We start from the raw sequence: 12,578 nt of genomic DNA, 5'->3' as shown, positions 1-12,578 counted from the left end.
TCCAATTCTTGCTCCAATGAGTTGATTGTGCTTTATTTATGTGGTATAATTATGTCCTATTTGAGTGTGAGGTGCTTTGACTATCATGTTTCTCAAAAACTAACCCTTTAAGGTGGAATTCAATAGGCAGAAAGAGTAAGGAAAGCTATTGTAGACACAGAAGGCAGTGTAGAAAAATGAAGAAAGAAAAATGTGCAGATTGTGAAAGCAAAAGTAAAATAGTTCAGTTAAATGTATGCAAATCATAGACATTAAATTATTTCTCCAAATTAAATAGCTTCACAGAGCAGATTCCATGATACTACTTTTTTTAAAATTTTATTTACTTATTTATTTTATATGTTACCTATTACAATACCCTACACTTAACACAAGAAAGACTAGGCACATCAAGTAATGCAAACACTTTATTGAAATTTCACTCTGAAATAATTTTCATCTTATATCTATTTTCTTTGCATTGTGGATAAAAAAAAAAGTACTGCATCAATTGACACAGGTTGGTCCTTTGAATTATTCTTAAATTCCTTCTTTGACTTAGCTGGCTAAGCACATGGACAAGTGCAATTTTCAGTTGCCTAAAGTAAATTGGCAGTGGTTGGTATCATTTTTGTTGAGACATAAATTATATTCTTGGTGTAATTTGTTTTTATTTTTATTATTATTATTTTTAGCATCTTTTTCTTTTTAAATTGAATTTCCAGTTGTCTCCCTCTCTCCCACCCTTCTCTTACCTACTCAGAAGGTAACCAAAATGATATCAATTATAGATAAGAAATTATACAAAATATATTTTCAAAAAGCAAGAAAATTATGTTTCAATTTGCACTCAGAGTTCATCAGTTCTCTGGAGGTGGATAGCATTTTTTCATCCCGAGTCCTTTGGAATTGTCTTGGATTATATATTGTATTGATAAGAGTATTCAAGTCTTTCACAGCTGATCATTACAACATTGCTGTTACTGTGCACAATGATCTCTCAGTTCTTCTGAAACCAACCCCCTCATAATTTTCCATAGCACAATAGTACTCCATCATAATCATGCCACAACTTGTTCAGCCATTTCCCAAGTGATGAGCATTCCCTCAATTTCCAATTCCTTGCCACCACAAAAAGAGCTGCTATAAATATTTTTGTACATATAGATCCTTTTCCTCTTTCTTTGATCTCTTTGGGATACAGACCTAGTAGTGCTATTGCTGGGTCAAAGGGTATGTACAGTTTTATAGCCCTTTGGGCATGGTTCCAAATAGTTCCCCAGAATGGTTGGTTGATGTAATTTTTATATAGTTAATTCCTGATTTTCTGCACCAGTGGAATTGAGTACCACAGATCATTTCAAATGATGGTTTAACATTATTTATATTTAGCTTTGGAGTATATTTAATTGCTTTCATCTAAATAATAGGTTTGTCTGATGTTTTACAAGTCAATAATATATTCCAAAGAAAATAATGAAATCTAGTTTGGAAGACCAGAAACACTGGGATACTGTCCACCTTCTCTATCATTGTCTACCTTCTCTATCTTTTCCTCTGCTTAATTCTTCCTAGCTCTTTTGTCTTCCTCCTGCCCTCAACCATTACAATTCAGTTAAATTCGGCAGGCATTCATTAAATTGCCACTATGTGCAGAAAGTGCCTAGACCTTTGGTTAGACCTTATAGTCTAGTTGGAGATAGCAAACGTATATAAATACCAGTGAAATACAACAGTATGTAATAAGTACATCAGAGGACAAGACAGACAGCTATGAAATGGGAGGAGAGTAAAGATAATACTGATAAGATGGGTAGGAATTTAAGCCCTCCTGGCAGAGTTGGCTTTGAGTTAGGATTTAAAAGCTAATTAAGAATCAGTAAGCTAAAAAGGTGAGGGAAAATATTCCAGGCCTAGACACCAGTATGAAAAACAAAGGAAGGTACTTAATTATCTAAAGATTAAAAAGGTGAAAAAAAACAACAACAACCTGAAATTTACTTAGAAAAGAAAGGATGGTGCTAGATTGATGGAGAGTTTTAAATTCCATGCAAAGTAGTTTGATTTTACATAATAAAAAATTGAGACCTGTTGAAGAATGATCAGCCATATGTTTGAATAAAGAAGATAATCTGGCAGCAGCTGTGAGAGAAGGTTTGGAGGAAGTAGAGAGTGGAGGTGGGACAACTTGTTAGGAGGCTATTGCAGTAATCCAGGCATGTAATAATAAGGGTGGCAGTGGAATCAGAGAACAAGGGGTTGGATGCAAAGAGATAATGAAAAAGTGTAGGATCAACAGAACCGGGTAACTGACTGAGTAGGTAAGGTGAGTGAAAGGGGAGCGATCAAAGAGCAATGCAGATCAGCAACTTGTGTGCAGCTCTGACATCTTAAAGAGTTGCTTGGAACATGAAGGGGTCACACAGCCATGTGCCAGAGATAGAAACTGAGCCTCACTCTCAAGGGCAGCCTGTCCACTCTACTACACTGGATCTTGGATGACCAAATACTGCCACTCACTTACAAATAGGTTAATCAGAAAGTAAGCTTTGGAGGTGAAAGAGGATGAATTGGGATTTGGACTTCTAGCTCTAAATCAGGAATTTCTGTAGCCTTGGGAGGCTGATAGCACAAATCAAATACCGTTAAGGGTCAGAAATGTTAGATGACATGCCCAGGGTCACACAGCTAACAAATATCAGACTAAGATATGAGAGAGTAAAGAGCAGAATATGATTGTAAGTAGCAGTGAAGGCTCAGCTGAGACTATAACACCATAAATTAAACCTACATTGATGATTAGTAGGTTGTGAATAATGAATTGTGTTAGAGGTAAGGGTCTTGAAGGATAAATTCTGAAAGTGGGAGATTATAGGGTTGAGGATGGTTATCAAGGGCAGGTATGAAGTTAAATTGTGAAAGATGGACAGAAAGAACATACAGGAAATGAACAAGGGACTGGAAGTCAGGATGAAGTTGAAAAAGCAGGTTTAGTGGTAGAAATGATCAATAAAGCTTCTCAGACTAAAGCAAAACCTAAGCAGCTCTGCGTTTTCTTCTTTTTAGAGCTTGTTGGGTTTTTATTTTGTTACTTTTTTTGCATTTTCCCCAGGGCAAGGCAAATAATTATTTTCATTTTTAAAGGACATTCCTTTCCTCCTTCTCTAAAGCTAATAATAGGTAGCAAATAGGGAATAATGGAGATTCACAGTAACAAAATTATAATTCTACAAAAGGTTTTATGAAGTATGTTATGTAATTATGTTAAAAAGAATTTGAAATAAAAATTTATCATGAATGAGCTACATCATTATGTATATGTAAATTATATGTATATATTTTAATATACATAATATATACACAGCCATACCTGTATAATATGTCATGTAGCAATGAATAAATTCATTTGGATTATATTTGTGCTTCTGTTTGTGCCAAACCCTTATTTGAATTTGTCATGTCTGATTCTTCATGATCCCATTTAGGGTTTTCTTGGCAAAGATACTAGAGTGTACTCCAGCTCATTTTACAGGATCAAGTGATTTGCTCAGGGTTCACACAGCTTAGTAAGTATAAAGCCAGATTTGAATTCAGAAAGACAAGTATTTCTGACTCCAGGTCCAGTGCTGTAGCCACTGCGCCACCTCACTACCCCCATTTGAATTTACTTCTGCCTTTATCATAATCATTAGTATATATATTTGAATTTTGTAAGCCTTAAATGTTGAGAGAGTAGAACGATGGACTAGGAATTGGAAAATCTCAGTTCTGTCCCTGGTACTACAGTTTACTACTATCTGTGTAGCTCTGTGTAAGTCACTTAACCTTCCGGTGTTTCAGGTCACAATTTACAAAATGGTACTAATATACAGGATGTCCCAAACATCTTAGTGCAGGTTTAAAGTTTAATAGCATAAAACTGAACTGAAACTTTTGGGACACCTTATATATCAGTTTGGTCAACATCTCAGAGTTGTTACAGAGATCAATTTCTATATGTAAATACTTTTTAAAAAACTATAAAGATAAAGCATTATTTTAAACAGGAGGTGGCAAAGTATAATGGGAGGACTGATTGATGGGACTCCCACTGGCTAGTCCCCCTGTAACATATAAATGTAAAATATTTTATGGAAATGGTAGCACAGGCCAAATCACTGCTAACTATCATAATCAAGGCATAGGACATTACTTAAGGTAATAAATTCCTATCCTTCACAAGAGAAATTTAAAGAAAACTAACTAGTTGTTCATGAATTTGTTAACTGGTCTTTCCTGCTGTGGACATTTAGCCTTTTACCATATAATATATGTGTGTTCCTCTAGGGAGGGATATAAAAGCATGACATGGTCTGTAAGAGTAGTGATAGAGCTGAACTATAAAATGATCTCGGTGGCTGGTGAGGAAAACTGAGGACAACCAAGAAAGTTTGATCTGGTTTGTTTTCTTTAGTTGTGTTAGAGAAAAGAGATGGATCAGAAAAATGATCGTTCTGCTGTTAGGGCTATGAGTATGTGGAATGATAACCCATTCAATAAGCCAACAAACATTTCTTTATTAAGAAATAATACTATATAACAGTAAAAAGACAGTGTTGCTCAATTCTCTGTTTTCTCTGCCGATAAAAACTATCTTTTGACAGAAAAGGATAAAATGAAATAGCTTAATATAGATGCCCAAGATGAGTAAGTAAGAGTAGTAAATAGTAGTAAGAAAACACCTCACCATCCCTGATGAGTTCATGTCACCAGGCCTAGAACAACCACTTCCTAGGTTACTGAAAGAACTGGAAGACACCTAGTTCTTTCGGAGTGTGGAGAACTGGAAAAGTATATCAGAGATGAGCAAAGGTCAAAATTTCCTCAAAAGAGAAGAGAATAGAGCCTGCGAACTACAGTCTAGTAAACTTGCCTTTTATTCCTGGAATATTCTAGAACATGTTATTAAAGTGATGGTTAATGCTTGAAAGGGAAAACGGTGATCTTCGAGTCACTGTGGCTTCATCCAGAATACTTTGTGATAGACTAACCACAGACCTTTTTTGGGTAGTGTAATAACGTGGCAGATTGGGGGAATGCTAAAGGTTCCATGTATTTAGATTTTAGCAAAGCATTTCATAGAGTCTCTGTGGGTTGTTTTTTTTTGTGTGTGTGGACGGAGTTGAGAGACATGAGCTATGCAATAATACAATTATATGGTTTGGTCCCATGCTGATTAACATTCTTGTCAATGACATGGATAAAGACCTACTTGGCATGTTTGTCAAATGTGTAGATGATGTAAACCTTGGAGAAGTTGATCATGGAGAGATCATCATGGTTGATCATAATCACAATATCAATTCATAATATGTAGGGTTTTAAGGTTTATAGTGTGCCTTATAGACATTATCTCATTTGAGCTTCACAATAACTCTTTGAAAGTGGAGAATTGAGGCTCAGAGAGGTTAAATGAATTACCCAGTGTCATTCAGCTTGAAGTGTCTGAGACAAAAAATTTGAACAAAGCTCATCCTTACACTAAACCTAGAACTCTTGTCTCCTAGACCATGATACCTCTTGTGTTGCTGATACATCACATTGGATGACAGAGTTGGGATTCCAAAAGATCTTGACAGCTTAGAACATTGAATTTCTAATAAGATGAAATGCATTGTTTCAACTCAGTATTCAAAAAGACAACTTCAAAGGTGTAAGATAAAGGAAGCATAGCTAGCCAGGAGTTTGTCTGAAAACTGTCCGAACAGTTTAGTGCATATGAAGCTCGAGAAGAATCAGAAGTGTGAGATTAAATGCTTTAGCCAAGCAAGCTAACATAGCCTTAGGTTGCACTAAGAGGCATGACATTCAGGAATAAGAAATCTTAATAGACTCATTGTACATGTATGTTGTCCAACTCATACCATATAATGGATTAGTATGTTCAGTTCTAGGCAGTTTTAGGAAGGACATTGATAAGCTATTGAATGTCATGAGGAAGGCCATCAGGAGAGTGAAAGTTCTCCACTTCATGCCATGTGAAGCTTGGTTGAAAGAATTGTGGATGTCTTCTAACCTGGAGAAGATTTCTTTGCGGGACACAGGGAGGCACAATAGCGGCAGGTATCTGAAAGTAGGGGGATTGACCTTGTTCTGCTTGACCTCAGAGGACAGAACTAGGAGCAGTAAATCAGTAAGCATTTATTTATTAAACACCTATTTTATACCAAGCACTGATGAGCATATAAAGAGAAAAATAAATCAGTCTCTGTTCTCAAGAAACTTACATGTTTCAGATGAGACAACATGTACATATGTAAGTATATACAAAATAAAATCGTTTCGGTGGAGGGAGGTGCTGGGAGCTGGACATAGGCATGTGAACTAAGTTTTGAAGGAAATAAGGTATTATAAGGAACCAAAGGTGGGGAGAGAAGGCATTCCAGGTGTGAGGTAGGGGTTAAACCTGAGCAAAGGCACAGAGATGGGAGAAGGAATAGATTGTCTGAGGAAATCTCAATAGAATGTAAACTTCTTGAGAAGCAGAGACTGATTTTTTTGTCTTTGAATCTCCAGCATGTGGCACAGTGCAGGTGCTTAATAAATGTTTGTTGGCTGATTAAGGAACAGGAGAAAAAAAGCCAAAAGGCTAATCCTGTAGTGTGTGTGAAATGGGGAGTCATGTGTATCTGGAAAACGCAGGCTGGAGCCAGGCTAGGGGCTTTAAATGCAGTGAAGTGATATGACCAGGAGTATCCTTTTGACAACTGAGTGGAGGAGATTGGAGAGGAGAGGGGAGAAAGAGGCAGGGACACCAATTAGGTTGTTATGGTGAGAGGAGATAAGGGTCTGGATTAGGGTAGTGGCTGTGTGAATGGAGTGAAGGGGATAAATGTGAGTGATGTTGTGGAAGTGGAATTGATCGAATCTGACAACTAACTGGTTAGATGAGAGAGAAAAGAGAGTTGAAGATGCCATTGAAGTATTACTGTCAACAGAAATAGGGAAGTTCAGAAAGCTGGGTTTGGTGGAAAAAGTAATGAGTATTGTTTGGGGTATGTTGAATTTGAGATGCTTGTAGGACATCTGGTTTGAAATGTCCAAAAGATAGTTGGTGATGCAGGATTAGAGATAAGGAAAAAAACAAGGACCAGATAGAGAGGCTCATATGATCATAGATTTAGAGATGGAAAAAAGAAACCTTAGAGGGCTTCTGAGTTCAATCCCCTCATTTTACAGATGATGAAACTGAGGCCCAGAGAGGTTAGGTGACTTGCCCTCAAGGTCAATTAGTCAGTCAACAAGCATTTATTAAGCACCTATTATGTGCCAGGCACTTAGTAGAAAGTAGTGTCCTCAAAGAGCTCATAATCTAATGGGGGAGACAACATTCAATCGATTACATACAAACAAGATATAGACAGGAAAGATAAATAAATTTGTGATAATCAACAGAAAGAAGGCACTAAGGTTAAGAATTAAGAAAGTTGTCTTGCAGAAGGTAGGACTTTAGCTGGGACTTTTGAAGGAACCAGGAGGTGGAGATGAGGAGGAAGCAAGTTCTCGGCATTGGTGTGTGCGTTTGTGTGTGTGTGTGTGTGTGTGGGAAGTGCTGCCAGTGAAAATACTCAGTCATTGGAATAGAGGATTGTATGTAAGGAGCAGCAAGGAGGCCAGTGTCACAGGATTGTAGAGTATGTGGAGGAGGAGGAGGAGAAGGAGGAGGAAGAGGAGGAGGAGTAGAGGTATAAGAAGACTGTAAAAGGAGGAAGGAATTAGGGTATGAAGTGCTTTAAAATCCAAAGAGGATTTTATATTTGATCCTAAAAGTAAGCCACTAGACTTTGTTGAATAGGAGGATGACATGGTCTCATCTGCCCTTAAGGAAGATCATCAGTTTGACAGCTGGCTAGAGAAGACTGTAGTGGGGAGAGACTGGAAGCAGGGAAATCAATCAAAGGCTATTGCAGTGAACAGATGAATGCCTGCACCAGAGAGTGGCAGGCTCAGAGGCAAGAAGCCGGGCATCTAAGAGAGATGTTATGTAGGTGGAAACAACAGGGCTTGGCAACTGATTGGATAATGGAGGATGGGAGGTAAAAAATAGTAATGAGACAAGGATGATTTCCGGGTTGCAAACCTTGGGTGACTGGTAATATGGAGTACCTTTGACAGTAACAGGGATGTTTGGAAGAGAGAAGAGCTTGGGGGAAAGAGTTTTGGACATTTTGAGTTTAAGATATCTAGTGGACATCTAGTTTGAGGTGCCTAAGAGCAGTTAGAGATGTGAGACTGGAGGTAGTCAGCAGAGAGATAAGGATCGGATAAGTAGATTAGAGAATCATCAGCGTAGAGATGATTCTTGAAACCATTGGAGCTAATGAGATCAAATAAAATATATATAGAGAAGAGGGCCCAGGACAGAGTTTTGAGGGACACTCATGGTTTAGCAGGCATGATCTGGATTAATATCTAGCAAAGGAGAACAGAATTGGGAAATGGAAGACAATGGAAGACAGAGAATACGAGACAGGAGAACCGGGAGAGAGCAGTATCATGAAAACCTAGAGAGGAGAGAGTATCAAGGAAAAGAGGGTGATTGTCAGTGTCAAAGGCTGCAAGAAAGGTCAAAAAGGATGAGGATTTTTAAAAGTCCATTAGATTTGACAAGCAAAAAATCATTGGTAACTTTGGAGAGAACAGTTTTGATGAGGGAACAGAATGATGAGGGAATCCAGAGTTCAGAGTTTAAAAAGAGTGAGAAGAAGTGGCAGCGCCTGTCATAGATGGCCTTTTCATATAGGTTAGCCGCAAAAAAGGTGGGGAGGAGAAGAGAGACAGAGAGAGAGAGACAGAGAGAGACACACAGAGAGACAAAGAAAGAGAAAGAGAGAGAGAAGATAATCGCTAATAGAAATGGACAGATCAAATGAGGATTTTTTGAGGATGGGGGGAGGTACATAGGTGTACTTGTAGGGAAGCAGCCAGTAGTAAAAGGAGAAATTAAAGATTAGTGAGAGAGTAGATAAAGGGGGCAATCTCCTGGAGAAGACTGAATGGATTGAGATTCCATTTGCATATAGAGGAGTCTGTCTTAATAAGAAGGGCCACCTCTTCACGTGAGATGGGTTGAATGAAGAGATAGCAGAAAGTGGCAGAAAGCATCTGTCTCAGTGACGTGAGATGAGAGGATGAGGCAGGAAGGGGGGAGGAGCAACTGTTTTCCATTTTTTTTTAGTGAAATATGAGGCAAGGCTCTCAGCTGAGAGTGTGGGAAGAAGAGGGAGTTATATGGGGGTTTGAAGAGGAGTTGAAAAGGTTTGGAAAATCCTCTGTGGTGAGTGGGATAGTGAAGTGATTAAGAAGTTATAAAAGGATTGCCTTGCTGCAGTGAGGACCCAGTTAGGATTTTGTAACAGAAATTTGTAAAGGATGCAGTCAGCACAGTTTCAAGATTTTTCTTCAGTTTCATTTGACAGCATATGAGTAGGAACAAAAATAAGGAATAGTGGGAGCACCAAGGCTGAGGTTTAGCAGGGTGTGATCTTTGAGTAGGATAAAGGAACAAGGTGTTTGAGAGAAAAGAATATAGAGTTGAACTGGTTCATCACAGGGTCAAGATGGGGAAAGGAAGAGAGTATGTAGTCAGTATAAAAGTTATGGTCTGTGTTTAGCTGGAAAATAGGGGAGGGAAGAGAGTGGAGGGGAGCAGGGAAGCTGAGCAGGAGTAAGACAACTGTTGTGGAATTGTAGGGTGTCAGGAAAGGGTACCTAGAGGGAGATAGTCACATAACTACTGAATGTCTAGAGGCATAGTTTGAATCCAGGTCTTCCTGACTATAAGTACCATTTTCTGTCCACTGCAGGACATTGTAGAGCAAGTACTAATTTGGGAATTTTTGTATATAGAACATAATTGAACCTATGGGAACTCTAGTGGGTAGCAATTGTAAAGAGGCAAATTTAGGCTTAATAAAAGGGAAAACTTTCTCTAATAAGAATTATCAAGAAGTAGTAGAATTATCAACACTGCCCTTTCACTGGCATTCTTTAGCCAAATGCCCAGATGATCACTTGTGAGATAAAGGGAATTCTCATTTGGGAACAGATTAGCCAAGGTATCCTCTGATGTCTCTCCTAACTTGGATATCATATAATCTTTTGCACAATTGTACTTCCTTTTAACTTGATGACATGACTTAAATATAGTCCAATTTTAATCTTAAAATTGTTAATAAACAGCAAATCACGATTTTTAAATTTTTTGTTAAGGCCGTATGTCAGATAAACATCAAAATCCAGTTGATTTTGGCACTGGAAGTTAGTTACTAGTTCAATAGATTTCAACTGGCAAAAAAAAAATTAAAAAACACCCTAGTAAAAAAAGTGGATCAAAAGACAACATTATTTAGTATGGAAGTTTTAGCCTTAAGATAACCCTTTAAGACTCAGTGAAGCACCTTAATGTGAATAACAGTATAACTTTATATATTCATGTTATTTCATCTTCACTGTAAAGTCTCAATTTGAAAAGAAAAAAATTCAATATTTTTACCTCAAAAGAAATGTTTGGTTTTTCTGCCGTGAAAATATGAACACAACATGTTGTTGAAAAGAAGAGGGTATTGAGTAAATGATCGTAATTAAATTTATTTAGATAAAATTTTATTATTTACAGTTATATATTACAATAATTTTTTTTAATTTGCCTGCTGTAACAAAGTACTAATGGATGTGTCTTTATTTTTTTTAGAGTTGCTAGGAAAAATGGCATGATAGGAGTTTCAGATTTCTTCATAGAAGACAAGAAGAAATTTCATCCAGTTTAAGAAGAAAATTGGGGAAATTTTCTCAGAAAACATATGGCACTAGTTCAGAGAAGAAAGTGCTTTTAAGAATCAAATAGTGCTTTATAAAAGCTTAGCACGAAATACAGCTTTGCATTAACCAACATACCATGTGCACTGTGATTTCTTTTTTAAGGAAATAAAGCTGGTGGTATCACCTTTGACAAGTCACTTAATCTTTCCATGCCTTAAGCAACTAGGAGTCTTAAGATACAGAGAATGTTCCTCTTTTAGGAGCTGCTTACACTGATGTATTTGTGAGTCCAGTTTTTAAAAATGGTTAAAGTAAAAATGTGACTATAAGAAAAATCTTATATTAAGACACCTTCAAAATCCTCACCTTCCAATAGGAATTAAATTTTTTATTATTCTACTTCATTGTTGACTCATAGGGATGAGGAGATAAAAGCTGAGATTTCAAACAAGTTCAGTTTGAAAGTATATTAATATGAAGGGTGGCTAGGGGGCACGTGCACGAGCATACACACACACACACACACACACACACACACACACACACACACACGGGACCAAAATTGTTACTCCAAAAAGACAGTGGGAAAGGGGGAAAAAAACCCCAGAATTTCCAGGGCTTCTTTCCTTAAGTGATTTGTTCTGTAAAACTTGGACTCAGTCAAAAGATCTGGCCCAAGGAACTTAGAAGGCCACATGTGGCCTCCAGGCTGCTGGTTCCCCACCCCTACCTGAGGCAAACTACAGGTTAATAATTTTCTAGGACAGGGCTGATTTAAAATATTCTGTGCCACTGTTCCCATGAACAATTAAAATAGAATGGAAATTCCAATATTTTGGCAAGTAATAACAAGAATTGTTACCATTACAATAAAAATATAAATGTCACAAAAGATGAGCCACAAAATCAACCAGCCATGGAAATGCAATGAATGAGTAAAGTATTAAGTGCTTACTTTGTGCTGGGCACTGTGCTAAGTGCTGGGGATACAAAGAAAGGCAAAAGACAGTCCTTGCCCTTGAGGAGCTCACAAGCATTTTCATTTCTGTTACCAATTAAAGGAAAGTGATTTAGAAGAAAATGGCAGATTTAGGAGATTAATAGCTGGCTGGGAAAATGTTGTCTGAGACTGAGGCTGCATCTTAAAATATAAGAACAAAGTGCTTGTAGCTAGAGAAGGAGTAAACCTAGGACTGGTCAAATGTATTTTCCTGTCCAGGTGTAGTGCCACAACAATGGAAAATACATAAAATAACTTTAAAAAAAAATAGCAACTATGGAGAAAGGATGTAACGGTATGACATAGCAAAAAGAGAACTGACCTCCAAGCCAGGAAGACCCGTACTTAAGGCTTGGTTCTGACATACATTGTGAGTTGTAACCCTGGATAAATTCCTTAACTTCTCAGTGCTTAAGTTTAGGGTGCTCTCCAAATTGTAGAAGAGTTGCCTACCTGCATCGGCAATGGAAGTTTCCTCATCCAGGAATTTCCTACATCAAGGAAATCACAAGTCCAGTCCCTAATACATAGGTATGACCATGTCATTCCCCTTCTCAAAAACCTTCTCGATTACCAATAGGACAATACAAATACTTTTGCCTAGCATTTAAGAACTTCAGAAAACTAGCTCTCACAGCCATTTTCAGTTTTGTATTGTATTCCTTCCTCTCGTGAACTCTATATTCCAGTGAAACTGAAATACTAGCTCTTCCCCAGAATGATGCTTAATATTGCTCCTTCATGAATTCACATAAGCTGTCACCCAAGCCTTGCCTGAATTCCCTTCTGATCTCTGTAT

General features: G+C 37.6%; 1 protein-coding gene across 1 annotated transcript in view; it reads left to right on the top strand.

Moving 5' to 3' along the window:
* Positions 1-10,969, top strand: part of ROPN1L (rhophilin associated tail protein 1 like) — a 35,287-nt gene extending 24,318 nt beyond the window's left edge. Inside the window, exon 6 of the mRNA XM_027869129.1 lies at positions 10,712-10,969. Coding sequence (XP_027724930.1) covers positions 10,712-10,787 — 76 coding nt within the window. The 3' untranslated portion in view covers positions 10,788-10,969. The remainder of the gene's footprint in view (positions 1-10,711) is intronic.
* Positions 10,970-12,578: the final 1,609 nt, after the last annotated feature.

This window comes from Vombatus ursinus, unplaced genomic scaffold, assembly GCF_900497805.2.
Source record: "Vombatus ursinus unplaced genomic scaffold, bare-nosed wombat genome assembly UNPS02014791.1, whole genome shotgun sequence".
In the NCBI taxonomy this organism is placed as follows: Eukaryota; Metazoa; Chordata; class Mammalia; order Diprotodontia; family Vombatidae; genus Vombatus; species Vombatus ursinus.
This window is presented reverse-complemented; position numbering and strand designations above follow the sequence as displayed.